At 46.8% G+C, this 21,129-nt stretch overlaps 1 protein-coding gene across 1 annotated transcript in view; it reads left to right on the top strand.

Moving 5' to 3' along the window:
* The window catches only part of MUS81 (MUS81 structure-specific endonuclease subunit), a 499,563-nt gene that overhangs the window by 354,662 nt on the left and 123,772 nt on the right, over positions 1-21,129 (top strand). Inside the window, exons 8-9 of the mRNA XM_040410299.1 lie at positions 14,831-14,998; positions 18,766-18,927. Of these exons, the coding sequence (XP_040266233.1) occupies positions 14,831-14,998; positions 18,766-18,927 (330 nt within the window). The remainder of the gene's footprint in view (positions 1-14,830; positions 14,999-18,765; positions 18,928-21,129) is intronic.

The following is a 21,129-nucleotide window of genomic DNA, read 5'->3' on the forward strand; positions in this document are numbered from 1 at the left end:
AGGGGGTAGCAGATCCTTGACGGATAGTTTTGAGATGGTGGTGTCTTCGGGTGGAAGGACGGGTTTGTGGGAGCAATTTAGCGTGCAGAACTCGGATGGGAATCGTATGCAGCGGGTTTCCCAGTCCACCGAGGGGTTGTGGGTGGCCAACCATGGGATGCCCAAGATCACTGGGAACTTCGGGGAGGCGATCAGAGAGAAGTGGATCTTTTCACGGTGATCTGGTTCTATGAGGAGTTGTAGTTCGGTGGTCTCGTGAGTGGCCGGCCCCGAGGAGAGTGGGGATCCGTTGACGGTTTCCAGGTCAACGGGGGCTGCCTTGATTGTCAATGGAATGTTCTTTTCGCGGGCGAAGGTTATGTCCATGAAGTTGCCTCCCGCCCCGGAGTCTAACATCGCTGAACAGGGGAGTTGTCGCCCCTTAATGTCGATGAGTATGGGGACGATGAAGTGGGATCCATGAGCCGCCGTGTTGTTATTTTCAGGGGCTGCTGGCGGGGTTGGAGTCTGTGGTTGCTCCTTTAGCTCCGTGACGGCAATAGTCTTTCGGATCTTATGAGGACATTTGATGGCAAAATGACCCGGCTCCCCACAGTAGATGCAGAGGTTTTCGGCCAGCCTTCTCTCCTTCTCAGCTTTAGATAGAGACCTACGTAGAGCGTCGACCTGCATAGGTTCAGTTACTGACTGGGGGTCGCGCTGGGCGGTGGAAGAGAAGGAGTAAGTGGGTCTGTGGTCTGAGGACCAGAGTCTTTCTTTCTTCCTCTCGGAGAGTCTTTGATCTATCCGGATGCATAACTGAATGAAGTCATCCAGATCGTCCGGGGCCTCAACTCTGGCGAGTTCGTCCTTTATTAATTCTGACAGGCCTCGCCGGAATTGGCTTCTCTGTGCCGCTGGGTTCCAGGTGGTGTCCGTGACCCAACGGCGAAACTCGGCGGTGTATTCGGCGACGGAGCGTCTCCCTTGCCGCAGACCATGTAGTCGCGCCTCGGCTGTCGCACAGCGGTTGGGGTCATCGAAGACTTGGCTCATGGCAGTGATGAAGTTGTTTAGGTTATCCAGGAGCTGACTGTTAGTCTCCACGTATGGTGATGCCCATGCTAATGCTTCATCCGTCAGGAGATTGACCACGAATAGCACCTTCTTTTTCTCGGTGGTAAAGGGGGCCGGGTACATCTGAAAATAGATGCGGCATTGGTTTAGAAACCCCCGATACTGGCGTCTGTCGCCGCTGAATCTTGATGGGAGTGGCATGCGGGTGTCTGCGGGCGCGCTGCGGACGTCCAGGAGTTGCCTCTGTAGTTCAATAATCTCCCTCTGTTGGCTTTAGACTACGCCTTGGAGCTGGGCAAATTTCTCCTGATATGTAGTACCAAATTCTTGAAGTTCGGAGACCTGCTTACGCAGAGTGGCCATTGCGGACTCCATAGTGGGGCTGATTATTCTGTAACAGTCCTACAGGCTCACCTGAGTCAGAGGACCGCTGGCTGGAGGTAGGAGTGGAGCCCAGTGGCAAGGACCGCAGGCAGGTAGTAGGTGCAGGAAGTCTGGCAGAGGCGTAGTCGGTAGGCAGGCGGTGGGTCAGAGCAGGCGGCAGTAAGCGTGGTCTGACAATCGGGATGGCAACGGTGGTAGCAGTTCAGTAGGTAGGGACAAGCAGAAGAGTAGTCGGTAGGCAATTCCTGGTCAGCAGTGGACTTTCAGTAGCAGCAGGAGCGGCAGATGAGGAGAAGCTTGATCAAGGCTCAGGAGCTCAATAATCAGCAAGCTAGAGTGCAAGGGGCTGGACTTATATAGGGAAGTACCAGGTGTGGGGAATCAAGGGTGATGAGCAAGGCTTGGCAAGACTGAGGTTACATAATAGGTTTCAGGGAGTAATGTCCAGAGAGGATGGTAGCCTAGTAAGCAGGGCTACCGCCTGGGATGTGGCTGGTCACGGGTTCGAATCTCAACACACAGTCTGCTTAAACTAATAACACACAAAGAATTAAATGTTACCATGTTTTTATTGAACACACCATGTAAACATTCACAGTGCAGGTGGAAAAAGTATGTGAACCCCTAGACCAGGGATCAGCAACCTCCGGCACTCCAGCTGTTGTGAAACTACAACTCCTAGCATGCTCCTTTCACTTCTGTGGGAGTTCAGAGAACAGCCAAGCAAGTGTGCATGATGGGATGTGTAGTTTCACAACACCTGGAGTGCCGGAGGTTGCTGACCCCTGCCCTAGACTAATGACATCTCCAAGAGCTAATTGGACTGAGGTGTCAGCCAACTGGAGTCCAATCAATGAGATGAGATTGGAGGTGTTGGTTACAGCTGCCCTGTCCTATAAAAAACACACACCAGTTCTAGGTTTGCTTTTCACAAGAAGCATTGCCTGATGTGAATGATGCCTCGCACAAAAGAGCTCTCAGAAGACCTACGATTAAGAATTATTAACTTGCATAAAGCTGGAAAGGGTTATAAAAGTATCCCCAAAAGCCTTGATGTTTATCAGTTCACGGTAAGACAAATTGTCTATAAATGGAGAAAGTTCAGCACTGCTCAATGAGGTGAAGAAGAATCCTAGAGTGTCAGCTAAAGACTTACAAAAGTCTCTGGCATATGCTAACATCCCTGTTAGCGAATCTACGCTATGTAAAACACTACAAAAGAATGGATTTCATGGGAGGATACCACAGAGGAAGCCACTGCTGTCCAAAAAAACATTGCTGCACGTTTACAGTTTGCACAAGAGCACCTGGATGTTCCACAGCAGTACTGGCAAAATATTCTGTGGACAGATGAAACCAAAGTTGAGTTGTTTGGAAGAAACACACAACACTATTTGTGGAGAAAAAGAGGCACAGCACACCAACATCAAAACCTCATCCCAACTGTGAAGTATGGTGGTGGGGGCATCATGGTTTGGGCCTGCATTGCTGCGTCAGGGCCAGGACGGATTGCTATCATCGAAGGAAAAATGAATTCCCAAGTTTATCAAGACATTTTGCAGGAGAGCTTAAAGGGATTCTGTCATCAGGTTTGGGGCTATAGAGATACGGACATGCACGGCTAGATCGCCGCTAGCATGTCCGCAATATATGTGTCCTATAGGGCTGTGTGGTTTTAATTTCTTTAAAAAAGGATTTTATAGATATGCAAATGAGTGTTGAATGTGTCCAAGGGGCTGCACTAACCTTACTTGTGCCCAGCCGTGCACAGCCACGCCCGCCTGTGAAGGAGCCCAGCACCGCCTATGTCTCCTCCTTTCATCAACGATAGATAGCCGTAATCTCGCGATACGTGAGCTCGCGCATGTGCAGTTCTTTCCCTGAGGCTGATGCCGGCACTGCGCATGCGCGTACTCGCGGCAATCTATCGTTGATGAAAGGAGGAGACATAGGCGGTGCTGGGCTCCTTCACAGGCGGGCATGGCTGGCCACGGCTGGGCACAAGTAAGGTTAGTGCAGCCCCTTGGACACATTCAACACTCATTTGCATATCTATAAAATCCTTTTTTAAAGAAATTAAAACCACACAGCCCTATAGGACACATATATTGCAGACATGATAGCGGCGATCTAGCCGTGCATGTCCGTATCTCTATAGCCCCAAACCTGATGACAGAATCCCTTTAAGGCCATCTTTCCACCAGCTGAAGCTCAACAGAAGATGGATGTTGCAACAGGACAACGAAGTAAAGTAAATCAACAACAGAATGTCTTAAACAGAAGAAAATGCGCCTTCTGGAGTGGCCCAGTCAGAGTCCTGATCTCAACCCGATTGAGATGCTGTGGCATGACCTCAAGAAAGCGATTCACACCAGACATCCCAAGAATATTGCTGAACTGAAACAGTTCTGTAAAGAGGAATGGTCAAGAATTACTCCTGACCGTTGTGCACGTCTGATCTGCAACTACAGGAAACGTTTGGTTGACGTTATTGCTGCCAAAGGAGGTTCAACCAGTTATTAAATCCAAGGGTTCACATACTTTTTTCACCTGCACTGTGAATGTTTACATGTTGTGTTCAATAAAAACATGTTAACATCTAATTCTTTGTGTGTTATTAGTTTAAGCAGACTGTGATTGTCTATTGTTGTGACTTAGATGAAGATCAGATCACATTTTATGACCAATTTGTGCAGAAATCCATATAATTCCAAAGGGTTCGCATACTTTTTCTTCAACTGTATATACCTTTGGCTTGCTGGCTGGGTGCAGTTGTACTACAGTCTTGCCAAGTGTTTGAGCTTTGCTCCTTGCCTGGGTGTTCCAGCCCAGTCCTTGAGGGCCACCTTATGGAACATAAATTGTCCTCCCTTTTGTACCCTCCTTGTACCTTTACCCTCACTTGTTGTAAGTTTGGTGTGGGTTTATGTTCTGGGTGTGTGTAGCGTTTTGTTGGTTGTTACATGTCTGGGCTGTTGTTGGTGTTGGTCCCTGCATGTATGCTATAAGTTACCCTGTATGTTGATACCACCGAAAGGGGGCTGGTTTCCCGGAAGGGTTAACCATATGTCTAGATCAGGGGTGGCCAACCTTACAGACACAAAGAGCCAGAAAAAAAAATCTTATGACTGCCGGGAGCCACAAGCTATCCGTTTACACAAATATGCGTGCACACGACAGTATTACTGCAATTGAGTTATCAAACATTTAAAAATGCATTTAAACCACCTTTCCTACCTGTAGTGTAGACAGCTTTAGTGAGAATTCTGGCAATCTTTGTTTTTCACAATGTGTTTCAAGATTTCTCAGATGACACCCTCATGCTCAGATGACCGCCCATGCTCAGATGACCGCCTTATGCTCAGATGACCGCCCATGCTCAGATGACCGCCCATGCTCAGATGACACCCTTATGCACAGATGACATCCTTATGCACAGATGACCGCCCATGCTCAGATGACCGCCCATCCTCAGATGACACCCTTATGCACAGATGACCGCCTTATGCTCAGATGACTGCCTTATGCTCAGATGACTGCCTTATGCTCAGATGACTGCCTTATGCTCAGATGACTGCCTTATGCTCAGATGACTGCCTTATGCTCAGATGACTGCCTTATGCTCAGATGACCGCCTTATTATCAGATGACCGCCCCATGCTCAGATGACCGCCTTATTATCAGATGACGCCCCATCCTCAGATGACACCCTTATGCACAGATGACCGCCCATGCTCAGATGACCGCCTTATGCTCAGATGACCGCCTTATGCTCAGATGACCGCCTTATGCTCAGATGACCGCCCATGCTCAGATGACCGCCCATGCTCAGATGACACCCTTATGCACAGATGACATCCTTATGCACAGATGACCGCCCATGCTCAGATGACCGCCCATCCTCAGATGACACCCTTATGCACAGATGACCGCCCATGCTCAGATGACCGCCTTATGCTCAGATGACCGCCTTATTATCAGATGACCGCCCCATGCTCAGATGACCGCCTTATTATCAGATGACGCCCCATGCTCAGATGACACCCTTATGCACAGATGACCGCCCATGCTCAGATGACCGCCTTATGCTCAGATGACCGCCTTATGCTCAGATGACCGCCTTATGCTCAGATGACTGCCCCATGCTCAGATGACACCCCATGCTCAGATGACCGCCTTATTATCAGATGATGCCCCATGCTCAGATGACACCCCATGCTCAGATTACACCTCAGGGGTGATTTGACATAGGGGAGATGTGAGCATGGGGTGTCTGATTTTTAGTGTCTTATGTGAGCACTGGGGAGGCTTATTTTGTGGGTCTGATGAGGATTTGGGGGTCTTATCTGAGCTCATACTACCCCCATGTGAGATAAGACCCCCAGATCAGTACTTTAATAAAATAAAACTGTGTAGGAGGCTTATCCTACCTCTGCTGCCGCTGCTCTGAAGACTGTGGCGACCTCTCCATAGTGACCTGACGTGCACAGCGTCAGGTCAGAACGCGGGCCTTCATGTATTAAGGGAGGGGGGGTGCACTGCGCCACCAATGACAACCTTTGATACAGATACAGGGGGCGGGTGCCGGCAGAATCACATAGCCGACACCTGGCCTCTATGCTGCGTTCCCCGGCACTTAACCTCTCAGGTGCGGGCTATATGATTCTGCAGCCAGAACCCGCCTCCTGTATTTGAATAAATGAGTGAGTTAACATCATTGGTTGCAGTGGAAACAGCCCCTCCCCTCCTCTTCCCCTCTGCATTCTCATTGGTGGCAGCGGCAACAGCACAGGGAGGAGGAGGGGACTGCTTTCTTCTTCCTTCTCCCCTGTGCTGCTAATATTTTGAAAACCGGCGACATCCCTGGCCCGCTCCCCTGCGAGCCGCATATGTAGAGGAAACCGCGCTCCTCTGAGAGCCGCAAGTGAAGGTCCGAGGAGCCGCCTGCGGCTCGCGAGCTGCGGGTTGACCACCCCTGGTCTAGATGCTGTGCTGCCTGAGGCACAGGTTCCAGTCGTGGTGGCAGAGGCAGGTAAGAGTGTTGTCTGGTGATCTTACCTGCCGATCCAGATCTTTTGTTTTATGTATATTTATGTGATATATACTTTTCTGCATGTATCTGATGCACATTACACAGTCCCTTTTATATCTTGTTTTTATTCTGATCCATTTTGATATGTGAGATTTGATCAATGATGGTCTGATTGAGCCCTACTACTATTTTTCTGGGATGCCGTTCCGAAAATCAGCCAGTCCAGGTTTTCCGACACTTTCCCCCAAAATGGACACCTCCCTTCAAGATTAAGTCCTCTATAAAAAGACACAGATGGTACTATGCTGCTGACCACTGAGGAAGGGGCAAGTTTTGGCCCCGAAACGCTTATGGTATCAGCATCCATTACAACGCTACAATTAATGGATCCGGTCCAATTGAACCTTTAGATTTAAGCAATGTTTTTTCATTCATTTTTTGAGCTTGCAAGCTAACAAAGGCGTGCACCTTTGCAGTAATGTCAATCCAAGGCAGTCCAGTCTCTTTACGTACCTCATCGATTACGTGAACTCACTTCGATCACATTATCTGGTACGATCACATGGAATGGTTCATCGCACGCCGAGCAGAACCTCCAGCGAACCACTACCCGACACAGAGGGTCTTCAGGAGGGGTAAAGTAACTTATGAACGGCGTTATCAATGAATCATTTCTCTACCCTAGCTGGATATCTAATGTATAATTCCATGAAATACCGCTGTTAAAACAATACTCTGTAACGCTGTTGGTATAAGCTGCAGCCCATATTATACACCTATTCTACATCTAAAATTCACATCACTACCATCTGCAGCGGATGATCTGTGCCTCCTATACCTGGGATCACTGACTCTCATCTACTATTAAAACAGGACCCCCAGGTACCTATAATTTGGACATCTCACTGCCGGTACCCTCTGTTCAATATAATACAGGGTTATATAGCGAACATTTGCGGCTGATCTCACTGGCAACATTTTTATGTGTACTTTTATGTGTATTTTATCTGATGTTTTATTTTCTGTTTTTTAAGGTGGACCAACCATTTTTATTGCTATAGAATTGGCAACACTCTCCTAGTGTTTTACTTATTTAGTAAATAAATTCTACTTTCTTTATCCAATTTGTGTCCGTCTGGCACCAGCTAGTTGAGGGCCTCCTACCACTTTATTTCCAAGCAATTTAGTTGTGCAATGTTGTACTTGCTTTTTTTTTTTTTTTTTTATACTTCTCGAAATAGCGATTATTTTGCTATATACGATAGAAGGTGTCTGTAGTGACTTGTGACAGCTGTGCAGCAATACCTTCTGTGTGTCAGGGGCAGAGATAGGAAGAATAATAGTGAAAATTATATTTTTTTTCCCATAATCCACATTTTTGCTGTCAATGGTGTAGTTTGTGAATTGTGTGATCTGCACTTCAATACCTTGTGTGGTTGTCAGGCCTAGATATAAGGAAAAATATAAATATAAACTATATCAGAAAACAGTGTCTGTACTGCAGATTCCAATAATCTGGGCCTAAAATAGTGTCCATATTCTGTGGTGTTCTGTGACATATACAGTACGCCATCCAAAAACTGTTTATTTAGGGCAAATTCCAAAAATCTTGGCCTAATATAGTGTCCATATTCTGTGTGTTTCTGTGACATATACAGTCCTGCATCAGAAAACTGTGTCTTTAGCGGACTGTAAAAAAATTTGCGCCACATCTAGTGACAAAACCATTAATATGAAGAAGGCGAGCACTAAGGAACGGGGAGGTGGGCGTGATGCTGATGGTGCACGCAGAGGCCGTGGCCCTAAGCGCAATGAAACTGTGCCTGCTGCCAGTGCACCAGAAAAAAAAAAATCCACCGTACCCAGCTTCATGTCCAACTTAGCTGGGCGGTGCATGACAACACTGTCCAAGTCAGACCAGTGCGAACAGTTGGTCGGTTGGATTGCTGAAGATAATGCTTCCAGTCGGTTAAGCACCACCCTCTCTTCCACCAAGTCCAGTCTCTGTAGCCAAGAGTCTCCTCTCTCTGATCATCCTTCCTCCCACCATGGAGAGGCTTGCCAAACGAGTGATCCCACACTCGGATATTCAGAGGAGCTCTTTCCAGTGCCACTATTACATTTGGCCCTCTTGCCCAGCATGCTTGAAGAGGGACCTGAGATATTGTGCCCTGATTCCCAACCTCTTGAGCCTTCACAGTCTCAAGAAGATGATGGTGGTGAACGGCAATCATTCGTTCACGAGGTGGATGATGATGAGACACATTTACCAATCACTGAGGTTGTGGTTAGGTCAAGTCAGGAGGATGAGCAGAGTGAGGAAGTGGAAGAGGAGGTGGTTGACGATGAGGTCACTGATCCAACATGGGAAGGTGAAAAGCCGAGCGAGGACAGCAGTTCAGAGGGGGAGTGATCTGCAGCACCGCAACAGGCTGGAAGAGGCAGTGGGGTTGCAAAAGGGAGAAGTCGGCCCACACCAAACAGGCCCTCAACCGTTACACCGAGCACTCCCATGCGTAAATCTACCTTGCCAAGGGGTAGGCGTTTGCAGTATGGCGCTTTTTGGAGGAAAGTGCAGACGACAAAAGAGTGGTAGGTTGCAACCTAAGCTGTACCAAAATGAGCCGGGGCGTGAACACTAGCAACCTCATCACCACTAGCATGATCCGCCACATGGCATCCAAGCACCCTAACAAGTGGGCCGAAAGCCTGGGTCCACAATCTGGGTCTGCGTTTCACACCACTGCCTCCCCTTCCCCTGTGTTACGCACTGCTGGCCAATCACCTGTCGAAGGCGCAGGTCCGGATGCCCCTTGCCCTTCACCTGGACCTTCGCATGAACCATCAGCAACAACATCCACTTCCCTGTCCTAGCGCAGCGTCCAAATGTCCATAACAGTCATTTGAACGCAAGCGCAAATACCCACCCACCCAAAGGCCATAGCACAAAATGCACAATTTTCGAAATCACTGGCCCTTGAAATGTTGCCATTTAGGCTTGTGGACACTGAGGCCTTCCGCAGACTGATGTCAGCGGCTGTCCCTCGGTACGCAGTCCCCAGCCGCCACTATTTTTCACGTTGTGCCGTGCCCACCTTACACCAGCATGTGTCCCAGAACATCACCCTGACCAACGCGGTTACTGGGAAGGTCCACTTAACCACGGACACATGGACAAGTGCTGGTGGCCAGGGACGCTGCATTTCCCTGACCGCTCACTTGGTGAATGTTGTGGAGGCCGGGAATGACTCGTTCGCTGTTATGGCACAGGTGCTACCCACGCCCAGGATTGCGGGCCCTATGTCCATCAGGGTCTCCTCCAGTAGCTATATTACTGGCTCCAACCCCCACTTCTCATCCTCCGCCGCCTCCTCCTTCACTTCCAGCAGCAGTCAGCCATCAGTTGCTAGCTAGAAGCAGTGTAGCACTGCTGTGGGTAAGCGTCAACAGGCCGTGCTGAAGTTGATCTGTTTAGGGGACAAATAGCACACCACTGCAGAGCTGTGGCAGGGTATAAGGGACCAAACCAAGCTGTGGCTCTCGCAACTCAACCTACAACCAGGCATGGTTGTGTCTGACAAGGGCCGTAACTTGGTGGCGGCTTTGGAGCTCGGCAACCTGACACACATCCCATGCCTAGCCCACGTCTTAAACTTAGTGATTCAGCGGTTTATCAAAACCTACCCCAATTTGCCAGAGCTACTAGTGAAGGAGCGCCACGTGTGTGCCCAAGTCGTCCACAGCTTCAGCCGGTCTGTCAATGCTGGAGCAGCGCTTGTGGCTTCGAGCTCACGACTGTTGTGCGATGTGAGCTCGCGCTGGAACTCTACGTTCCACATATTGGCCAGGCTTTGTGAGCAGCAGAGGGCAGTTATGGAATACCAGCTGCAACATGGTCGTCGCCTTTAGAGTCAACTGCCACTATTCACAAGCGAAGAGTGGGCATTGATGTCAGACCTCTGAGGTTTTAAAAAACTTTGAATCTTCACAGATGGTTAGTGGCGATAACGCTATTATCAGCGTAACCATCCCACTTCTGTGTCTACTCAAATGATCGCTGCTCACAATTAAGGACGACGCTCTGAATGTGGCAGATGAGGAAATGGGGGAGGACATTACAGAGGGTGATAGCCAGCCCACCCTCAGTTCGTCTTCTCAGCGCAAATTGGACCATGAAGAGGAGGAGGAGCTGAAGACAGTTGCCTCTGCTACAGAGGGTAGTAACCATGGAACTTTAATTCCATCTGTTCAGCGTGGATGGGCAGAAGAGGAGGATGAGAAGATGGATAGTCATTCTGATGTCGACATCGACATCTTGCCTGTTGGTACTCTGGCACACATGGCTGACTTCATGTTAAGCTGCCTTTCCAGCGACCCTCGCTTTATATGCATTTTAGATAACACGGATTACTTGGTGTTCACCCTTCTCAACCCCCGCTACAAAGAGAACTTCTCATCTCTCATTCCTGTGGTGGAGAGGACGAGTAAAACTGTGCAATACCAGAAGGTACTTTGTTGAGAGATTGCTCCAAAAATTTTCCATCTGACAACGCTGGCGGCAGAGTCCTTACTTCCTTAGGCAACCGAGGAAGGGAGACAAGGGGAACACACAGCAGTTCCAACAAATGAAGGGCCGAACTCTCCAAGGCATGGGACACCCCACCAGCAACCTCACCCTGAAGCGCGGCCAAGGAGGGAAACGTTTTTGAAGATGGTGAAGGAATACATAGCAGACTGTGTCAGCGTCCTAAATTATCCCTCAGTGCCTTACAACTACTGGGTGTCCAAGCTGGACACATGGCACGAACTTGCGCTCTACGCCTTGGATGTGCTGGCCTGCCCTGCCGCCAGCGTTTTGTCTGAGCGTGTATTTAGTTCTGCTGGTGGCATTATAACAGATAAGCGTATCCGCTTGTCCACTAGCAATGCTGACAGGTTGACTCAGATAAAAATGAACAAAGCCTGGATTGCCCCTGACTTCTCAACTCCACCAGAGAACAGCTGAGCTGATGATGAACATAAAGGCAATTTCAATCTATAATTTATAATGTACTCAATTTACTGTAGTGTATTCCCATGCACCTTTTCCACCACAAAAAAGAGTATATGGTTGAATCTTGTTTTCTCCTCCTCCTCCTCCTCATCCAGATTGTATATATTCCCTCCACTCTAATTTTTTTAATAGGGTCATCTCACCAGCAGGCCCTCGCCCCTAATGTTTTATAGGGTCATTTCACCAGCAGGCCCTCGCCCCTAATGTTTTAGAGGGTCAGCTCAGCAGCAGTCCCTTGCATATAATGTTTTAAAGCGACAACTCACCATCAGGCACTCGCATATAATGTTTTAGAGCGTCAGTTCAGCAGCAGGCACTCGCATATAATGTTTTACAGGGTAAGCTCACCTGCAGGCCCAAACCTAAAATCTCTTACAGGGTCAGCTCCCCTGCAGGCCCACAACTCAATGTGAATGAGGCCCTCCTTTATGTGATATACAGGTTGTATCGGAGTGCCTCTCCCTTGTAACTTTTGGCAGCACTTGCACTTTATATAAAAGTAAATATACAGGAAAGAATGTTTTCAATCTATTTTTCCTATAAAATAGATTATTTTTTTTATTTCTTTTAACTTTGGTTTTGTGCGTAAAACCTTAGATTGTGGGCCTGGTGATCACTTTAAGCCCTTTTAAGCTGCATCAGCAGCAGCATGGTGATAAAAATGAGTGGCAAGGTGACATGGCGTGGAGATGGCAGCATGAGGAGGCCACATAGTGGCACAATGACTGAGTCTGGATAAAAGACTAAGGCCACAGATTGTTTGGAACAGGCATGCTCAACCTGCGGCCCTCCAGCTGTTGCAAAATTACAACTCCCAGCATGCCTGAACAGACTACAGCTATCAGCCTAAAGCAGGGCATTGTGGGAGTTGTAGTTTTACAACAGCTGGAGGGCCGCAGGTTGAGCATGCCTGGTTTAGAAAGAAGCAGATGGAAACGATCTGTGGAGCTATATCATGGTCACCTGCAGATTAATGCAGACCAGGGCCGTAGCTATAGGGGAAGCTGCAGCTTTGGGGCCCTGACCCAGAAGGGGCCTATCCAGGAGGAGGAGGACTAAGGGATTTGGTCAGGGACCTCTCAACAGTGTTACACAATGAAATTATATGCATTGACAGTGTATAAAACTGATGCAACAGCTGCCGGCCCTGGTCTGAGAGAGAGCGATCTTTACTAGCCACAAGAATGGGGGCGGCATGAAAGGAAGGAGTCGCTAAAAAATTACTGTAGGATGGAGCCCCCATTCAAAAATTTGCTGTGGGGGCCAGTCAATTCTAGCTATGCCACTGATGCAGCCCACAAAAGCAAGTTGGGTTTATCGATTACAAAACCTTAATTAAATTGTGGGCCTGGTGATCAGTTTAAGGCCTTTTAAGCAGCATCAGCAACAGCATGGTGATAAAAATGAGTGGCAAGCTGACATGGTGTGGAGATGGCAGCATGAGGAGGCCACATAGTGGCACAATGACTGAGTCTGGATAAAAGACTAAGGCCACAGATTGCTTAGAAAGATGCAGATGGAAACAATCTGTGGAGCTGTATCACGGTCACCTGCAGATTAATGCAGCCATCAAATTCAAGTTGGGTTTGTAGGTTCCACCTCAGCTCACCAGCAGGCCCGCACCTAAAATCTTTTACTGGTTCAGCTGACCTGCAGGCCCGCAACTTGAATCTTTTACTGGGTCAGCTCACATGTTGTCACCGCCGGCCCTGGGAGAGATCTTAGAAGTTCAGATAGACGGAAGAATCAGGAGTCTATATGACAGATCTCTCTTGTTTTCATTGTTGCTGACAGGTTTCCACCACTTCGCAGATGCTGCTCATTATCAGTCAGGTTGCTCTTTATATGTTCCGCCTCTCACTTGTTTCCCTGCGGCTGAGTTCTTCTGTGGAGTGCTCTGCTTGTGTGGTGGTTCTCCTGTTCCAGTTACGTCTCAAGCTAAGTCCTTATCCCTTTTCTTGGCGTGTCTGTTATGACTAGGCCTCAGGGAGACACTAGCTCCTTCAGTTTGGAAGTTAGGTTCCTGTGCATGTGCATTTCTATCTTTTGAGATTTGCACATGTTGTTAGCAGCTTAGGGAGATTATCAGGGATTGCTAGGAGGTGACCTCTTCGTTCCCTAGATTTGGGGCCTAGTCTGTTGTTGTTTAGCTGTGGTTCCCTTTGGTTGTCTTTCTTTCCCCGTACTTCCCGTGACACATGCAGGCCCGCGACTTAAATCTTTTACAGGGTCCGCTCACATGCAGGCCCTCACATAGAACTTTTTAGTGGGTCAGCTCAGCTGCAGGCCATCGCATATAATGTTTAACAGGGTCAGCTCACCAGCAGGCCCGAACCTAAAATCTTTTACAGGGTCAGCTCACCTGCAGGCCCGCAACTCATGCTGCCTTGCTTTGAAGTAGTAGCAGTTTATCAGGCTCCCTCTCCGAAATCGAACGAGGATTCCCTGTTACCGGTGGTCACTATGTTAGGTGCATAAAAGAACATCGAAAGTTGATAGGGAAGATATCCAAATAGATTGTGGACGTCACGGGGAACGTGCGATCAGGCAGAACTTATCTAAAGTCAACAAAGCGGCAGCAGGGCCTCTCCTGTATAACGTTTCCTCATCCAAAATACTGCAGTGACATTCCCTGTAATTTTTTATTATTCATTCCAGTAATAGGGCATCTTAAGAGTCCTGTATTGTTATTTATCGTCACTACCTCCCTGAGTCGGGAGTGGATAATTGCCTTCCTTCGATTTTTCTGCTTTAATAACTTGACCCACCCTCTCTACCCAATCAGATTTCAGCCATTGACCTCCCTTGGATGTGGTATCCCTTTCTCAAGCTCCCTCTCCGGCATCGAACCTTGATTCCCTGTTACCCGTGATCACCATGGTAGGCGCAGAAAAGAACATCGAAAGTTGGTAGGGCAGACATCCGAATGGATCGTTGCCGTCAGGGGGACGTGCAATCGCCCACAGGTTATCTAGAGTCACCAATGCGGCAGCAGGCCCTCTGCCCTTAAGGTGAAAACTGGCCGGGGGTAGAAGGGGTTAAGGCACAACTATTATTGCAATAGTTGGGCTCTGTGCAGAAGATGTTCTGGGCTTCCACAATGCACTGCTTTTTGCTAACCAAAGTCAAGCAAAATTCAGAATTTAGCCTTCTGCAAGAACAGGGCTAGACAATCATTATATATAAAGTGAGTAAAACAAATATACACGATAAAGTAAAGCACATTTTGTGAGCATTATGGAAGTACTGTTTGCTGATGGACTGCATAGTCCTCTCTTCTAAGATCCTGAATGTCTTCTGTGCAGATATTCTCTTACTGACCAAGGACTTGAGCTAGCACAGAGATTGGAAGCTGCTGAAGAACTGCTCGAAGACGGGAATGATGGTGTCAGTGAAGCATGTAGCATGACTTCTGAGGAAGATCCAGGGGATCGGGATAACCTGAATTATACAGAAAATACCCAAAATGTATTGTAAGTGAAACTATACATTGCACCCTTTAAGCTTTTCTAATATATTCTATGTGCACAGTACAGTGAGTTTGTAAATATGTTGATTTACGGTACTTATTTTGTACTAGCCCACTTTTGTACTAGAAAGGAATGCTGGGAGATTTTCGGTTTTGCAGCCACCATGATTGTGTATGGAATTCTGGACTATAGTGTAAGCAAGTAATGCAATGTCTTTTATAGTGGTAGACCACTTCTTCTGTAGATAAATGTTACATTTAGAACTAATAGTCAATAATCAGAATTCGCTGCTATAGTATGCAGCACAATATGCTATGATATATGCACAATAATCAATGGATCAATGCAGTGAATTAAAACATAACCTTTTTTTTACAGAATGAGTTAAAAAATATTCCATAAAAAGCACAATAATCACTTGATTACAACAACTTAAAACAATTGGCACTAAACAACTTCTGTGCGATTTTCAAAACTCCCTAGTTTTCCCCTTTTATGCACTATCCATTGGAGGCATTTCCTTTGTGGATTTCCCCCATATTAATCAAAGGAGTAGGCTGGCACAGGCCTCGGTGGTAGCAGATCAATGGTAGAAAATAAAGCCAGTCATGGAATCAACGATTGAATACATAGAGTGGCAAGAGAGTGGAGTGGCACAGGATAAAACACATGGAATACAATACTAGTAGCTTTGGTGGCTGCTTAGAAATCCCAGCTGGCATTCAATAATAATAATAATGCTGATCTTTTTTATATAGCACCATGATATTCCACCATGCTTTACATTGAGAGGGTTCATGAACAAATCGTACACTACCTAGCAACAAACAAGTCAACAACTGGGGGGGCAAAAAATTGGAGGAGTAATATTTATAGACAAAAGTGTTTAATTTATCAGATGTCGCATGTTTGATAAACCTGACACTAAATACCCCAACACAGACTCAAACATAATTGATTTCAAATTAGGGCTGGGCGATTAATCAAATTAATTCACCCTTTTAGTTTCCAGCGATAGAGATATATATATATATATATATATACACACTCACCTAAATTATTATTAGGAACACCTGTTCTATTTCTCATGAATGCAATAATCTAGTCAACCAATCACATGGCAGTTGCTTCAATGCATTTAGGGGGGTGGTCCTGGTCAAGACAATCTCCTGAACTACAAACTGAATGTCAGAATGGGAAAGAAAGGTGATTTAAGCAATTTTGAGTGTGGCACAATCTGCTCAGTTACTGGGATTTTCACGCACAACCATTTCTAGGGTTTACAAAGAATGGTGTGAAAAGGGAAAAACATCCAGTATGCGGCAGTCCTGTGGGCAAAAATGCCTTGTGGATGCTAGAGGTCAGAGGAGAATGGGCCGACTGATTCAAGCTGATAGAAGAGCAACGTTGACTGAAATAACCTCTCGTTACAACCGAGGTATGCAGCAAAGCATTTGTGAAGCCACAACACGCACAACCTTGAGGCGGATGGGCTACAACAGCAGAAGACCCCACCGGGTACCACTCATCTCCACTACAAATAGGAAAAAGAGGCTACAATTTGCACGAGCTCACCAAAATTGGACTGTTGAAGACTGGAAAAATGTTGCCTGGTCTGATGAGTCTCGATTTCTGTTGAGATATTCAAATGGTAGAGTCCGAATTTGGCGTAAACAGAATGAGAACATGTATCCATCCTCTGATGGCTACTTCCAGCAGGATAATGCACCATGTCACAAAGCTCGAATCATTTCAAATTGGTTTCTTGAACATGACAATGAGTTCACTGTACTCAAATGGCCCCCACAGTCACCAGATCTCAACCCAATAGAGCATCTTTGGGATGTGGTGGAACAGGAGCTTCGTGCCCTTGATGTGCATCCCTCAAATCTCCATCAACTGCAAGATGTTATCCTATCAATATGGGCCAACATTTCTAAAGAATGCTATCAGCACCTTGTTGAATCAATGCCACGTAGAATTAAGGCAGTTCTGAAGGCAAAAGGGGGTCCAACACCGTATTAGTATGGTGTTCCTAATAATTCTTTAGGTGAGTGTATATATATATATCTATTATAGAATAATCACATTATTTTCTTCTGGGGCGCTATATCAGCGCTGCCTGTATACTGTCTTCAGTCCCTGTTGCTCACGCAATTAATTCTAGCATGGGCTGCCATTAATCCTGGCACAGGCTGTGCTAATACAACGCTCCAGATCACCGCTGGAGCCCGGCACCGACTGTAGAAAACTCCAATGCCAGCTGCTTAACTCCATGTATGCCATGGTAGCAACTACGGCTTCTAAGCAGTTAACAGTTAAAGGGGTTTTCCGAGTTATGAAAAAAAATATAGCACTGTAAATCTGATGGTCAGCAATATACACAATCTACCGTAAGCAAGTTTTAGGCCAAAAAAAATACATTTCCTCTTTTCCCTAGTTCTTTTCTGGCCCTTTGTTTACCTGCAATAACAGGTTTTCCTCATGAATATTTGTGGGCATCAAAAAAGACTGCCCCTCCTCCTGCTCTGCAAAGGGAGTGAATAAAAGCGCTGCCCTGAGTGACATGTCTAACTGCTGGGATAGTCAGCAACATGTTGTATGTGTAGGACTACAAGTCCCAGCTGTACAATGATACTGTTGATACACACAGGATATTCCCCCTATTTGTTCTTGTGCAATACTCTGCAGAACTCCTCCAATCTGTCAGCTCTGTGTCTGCAGGATGAGGAAGGAAGATCCTGCATTTGTCTCTTCACTGCCTGCAGCTGCTCAGAAAAGCCTTCAGCCCTGAGTATATGCTGCTGATGGTAGAAGGGGTTAAAGTTTCCTGAAGAATCCAGTGGGAGGGAGACACAGGGCAGACAACAGCAGATGGCAGTGCAGGGGGGCGTGGCCAGCAAAGTGAGGTCTTGTGCACAGACACAGATCTGCTCCCCAGGAATGTGCACAAAACCTCATCAGAGCAGGGTGCCCACCTTACTGAGAACAATGATGTTTTAATATATGCAAATGAGCATCTAGAAGCAACAGGGGCATTACCATTACACCTAAAGGCTCTGCTCTCTCTGTAACTGCTGTTCCCTCTGCACTTTGATTGACAGGGCCAGACAGTGATGACATTTACACTGCTTGTCCTGTCAGTCAAAGTGGAGAGGGTACAGCAGCTGTAGAGAGAGCAGAGCCTCTAGGTGTAATGGTAACATCCCCGCTGCTTCTAGAGGCTCATTTGCATATATTAAAACATATTTTTTTTCAGTAATACAGGCACATATGAACATGGGACCAACACAGATGTTTTCAGCTGCCAAGCGCACATGCAACAGGTCAGCCAGTTTGACAGGTACATGACTCATGACGTATCCCGCCCAGCTCTGGGGTTGGATGCTGAGCAGGAACCTGATTAGCTCAGCTTCCCTACTCACTAATAGGTCTACCTGTCGGGGCTTGAATGGTCAGCGTGGCAACATTAGCAGCACATCCCTGCACAGAATCTGACAGCTAGCTATAAATGTAATAACCTTTTATTGTCCTGAAAACTGCTAAACATGTTCTACTAATTTTACGACCTTACTACTAACTTTAACCTCCTGGACCCATAAAAAATTCTGTAGCAGAACCTTCAGCTACCATGTGCAATTTATAATACTGGTGTCTGCTTATGTGGCAGAAGAGCTGTGACTGTTACCTGTGTTACCTGTAAACCATTGCCAAGTGTTTTAATCTATTCAATTTACCAAGACTACTAAGTGCCTCTTTTATGTTTTCAGAGCTATCTCTCACAAAACTGTTAGCCTGCCATTCTCCTCGGTCAACCATAGACAATCGAGAGAAGATCCTGCACCCAGCTCATATAACCATATACCAGATTTCACTCTGCGGCCTGGCCAGTTTAATGTTATACTTTGTGTTGACTTCATTGAAACCACAGGGTAAGGCTTGTAAAACTTTTGTGTGGTATACATTTGTTAACTATGTGCTATCATGATCAGCAGCAGCGACAGTTCGGTTCTTTTTAACATCATTCTGAGCCGTGTCCAAATAATTATCAAATGGACAACCCCTTTAACTCTGCTTTTCTTGTTGGTATCTAACTGGAAATAGTATCTTATTTTATAGTTTTTGAGTTGAAAGAGTCCTGCACCAAGGGTGTGATTTATTAAACAGAACTACAACTAAATTAGTCGTATTTCTGGCACAGATGATGGCACAAAGCTGCTCACGCCAGGTCTAAAAATAAAAGGCGTAGAAAATTGTCTAAATGTAACCCTAGAAAATGGTCTCAATGTAAGTCAGATAGGAAGCTGTCTTACATTTAGAAGCGGTGGTGGATCCGCCGAAGTTATGTAGAGATCCACCGCTAGTGCAGGTCTTTATTAAGACCGCCGTCTAAAACGCTGGTCTTAATAAATGTGCCCCTTAATAACTATTTAAAGACTGAGACTGGATGTATATTTTTGCTTAATGACAGGGAAATGTCTACTGAAGTAAAAAATGCAGCAGAAGTGTATGAATACAGGCAAGTGTACTGTACTTCTGGAAAATTGGATAGCAGGTTTAGCACTATGGGGAAGATTTATCAAAAGTGTTGATCAGTAGAATCTGGGTCCTCTGCTCTGTTGTTTAGCACTCAGGAGAACAGTACGTTTAGATGGCTGTGCAGGCACATGGCTAGCTCCATTGTTGTGTATGGGAGTTACAGAAACTTCAATGGAGAGAACCACACACATGCTGGGGTGCGGAACAGAGGGTCAGAGGACCCCCAAACTCCTAATTATTTTCTTCCAGAGGTCAAACCATCAAATATCAGACATTTACGGCATATTTTTCAGATATTCCATAAATATCTCATATGGGAATACCACTTTAAATGTGCACTCTTGGTAAAACTGATGCAATGTTTCATGCCTTGTTTGGGGCAGTGCATGGGATTTCTTTGGGCTCTCTTACAATCTCTGTGTGATATACCACCCCCTGAGGCCTCTACTTGGTGTGAAACAGTGCTCCAGTGCCTCTATTAATTTGCCTAAATGGAATTTTTATATACAGTATTTTAGAATACACCTTTAAAGGGTTTTCTGAGATCGGTGGGGGTCCACTGATCTCCGAAAACCCTTTTAAAGTTGTATTCAGCTGTTTGGAAGGCACCGGCACTCCTGTGAGCACTGCAGTCTTCTTTCTGCTCTGAAAGCACAGCGCTGTACGTTGTATAGCGGCTGTGCTTGGTATCACGCTTAGCCCTATTTACTTCAGTAGTGCTGAGCAGCACCTAGGCCACGTGACCGATGAATGTGCTGGCCTACGAAAAGCTGTTAGAAGGCTGTGGCACCACTGTGAGCCGGTGTTGTGATATTTCCCTACCCGTGAAACTTCCTGTTGTGACGCAGCCGCACCGGACATGACGTTCCCAGCTTTGGAAGGAGGTGTGCCGCACCGCGCAGGCGCACAACGACGGGGTAGGAAAATTTTACACCAGAGTTCACCGCGCTTGAGCAGTGAGTGGTAGGGAGATTGCCCATCAGATCTCCCTACCTCCACACTGCGCAGGCGCGGTGATCAGATGGATGAGGTATAAGAGATCTTCCTGTCCGCTGGTGCGCACGCGCGGTGTATCCCAACGAGAGTAGTTAGCCATGCTTGCGCACTGGCCCGTAATTTTTCCCTACCCTCTAACCGCTGGTGAGGCTCCCGAAGCATGCGCAGTGTCGGCCGGTGTCCAGCTGAGGCGCAAGCGCATTAGGTGGCCCCTTCTCCCCAACTCTGGTATGAAATTTCCCTACCCAGTCGTGCTCCTGCGCGGCGCGGCACACCTTCCAAAGCTGGGAACGTCATGTCCGGTGCGGCCGCGTCACAACAGGAAGTGACAAGGGTAGGGAAATTTCACGGATAGGGGAAATATCACAGAACAGCTATTTGAGAAGGCAGTGGCGCTCACAGAAGTGCCACAGCCTTGTAGCAGATTTTCGTAGGACAGTGGCAACACATTAGTATTAAAATTTTGGAAAACCCCTTTGACTATCATTCAGAATTTGGTGACAGTTGTTCTTTAACCTCTTTCCACTCTCAGACGTACCATTGCATCATGGCAGCAGGTTGTCCCCGTTCCATGCCGTATTAGTACATCGTGACCGTAG

The sequence above is a fragment of the Bufo bufo genome, chromosome 10 (assembly GCF_905171765.1).
Source record: "Bufo bufo chromosome 10, aBufBuf1.1, whole genome shotgun sequence".
In the NCBI taxonomy this organism is placed as follows: Eukaryota; Metazoa; Chordata; class Amphibia; order Anura; family Bufonidae; genus Bufo; species Bufo bufo.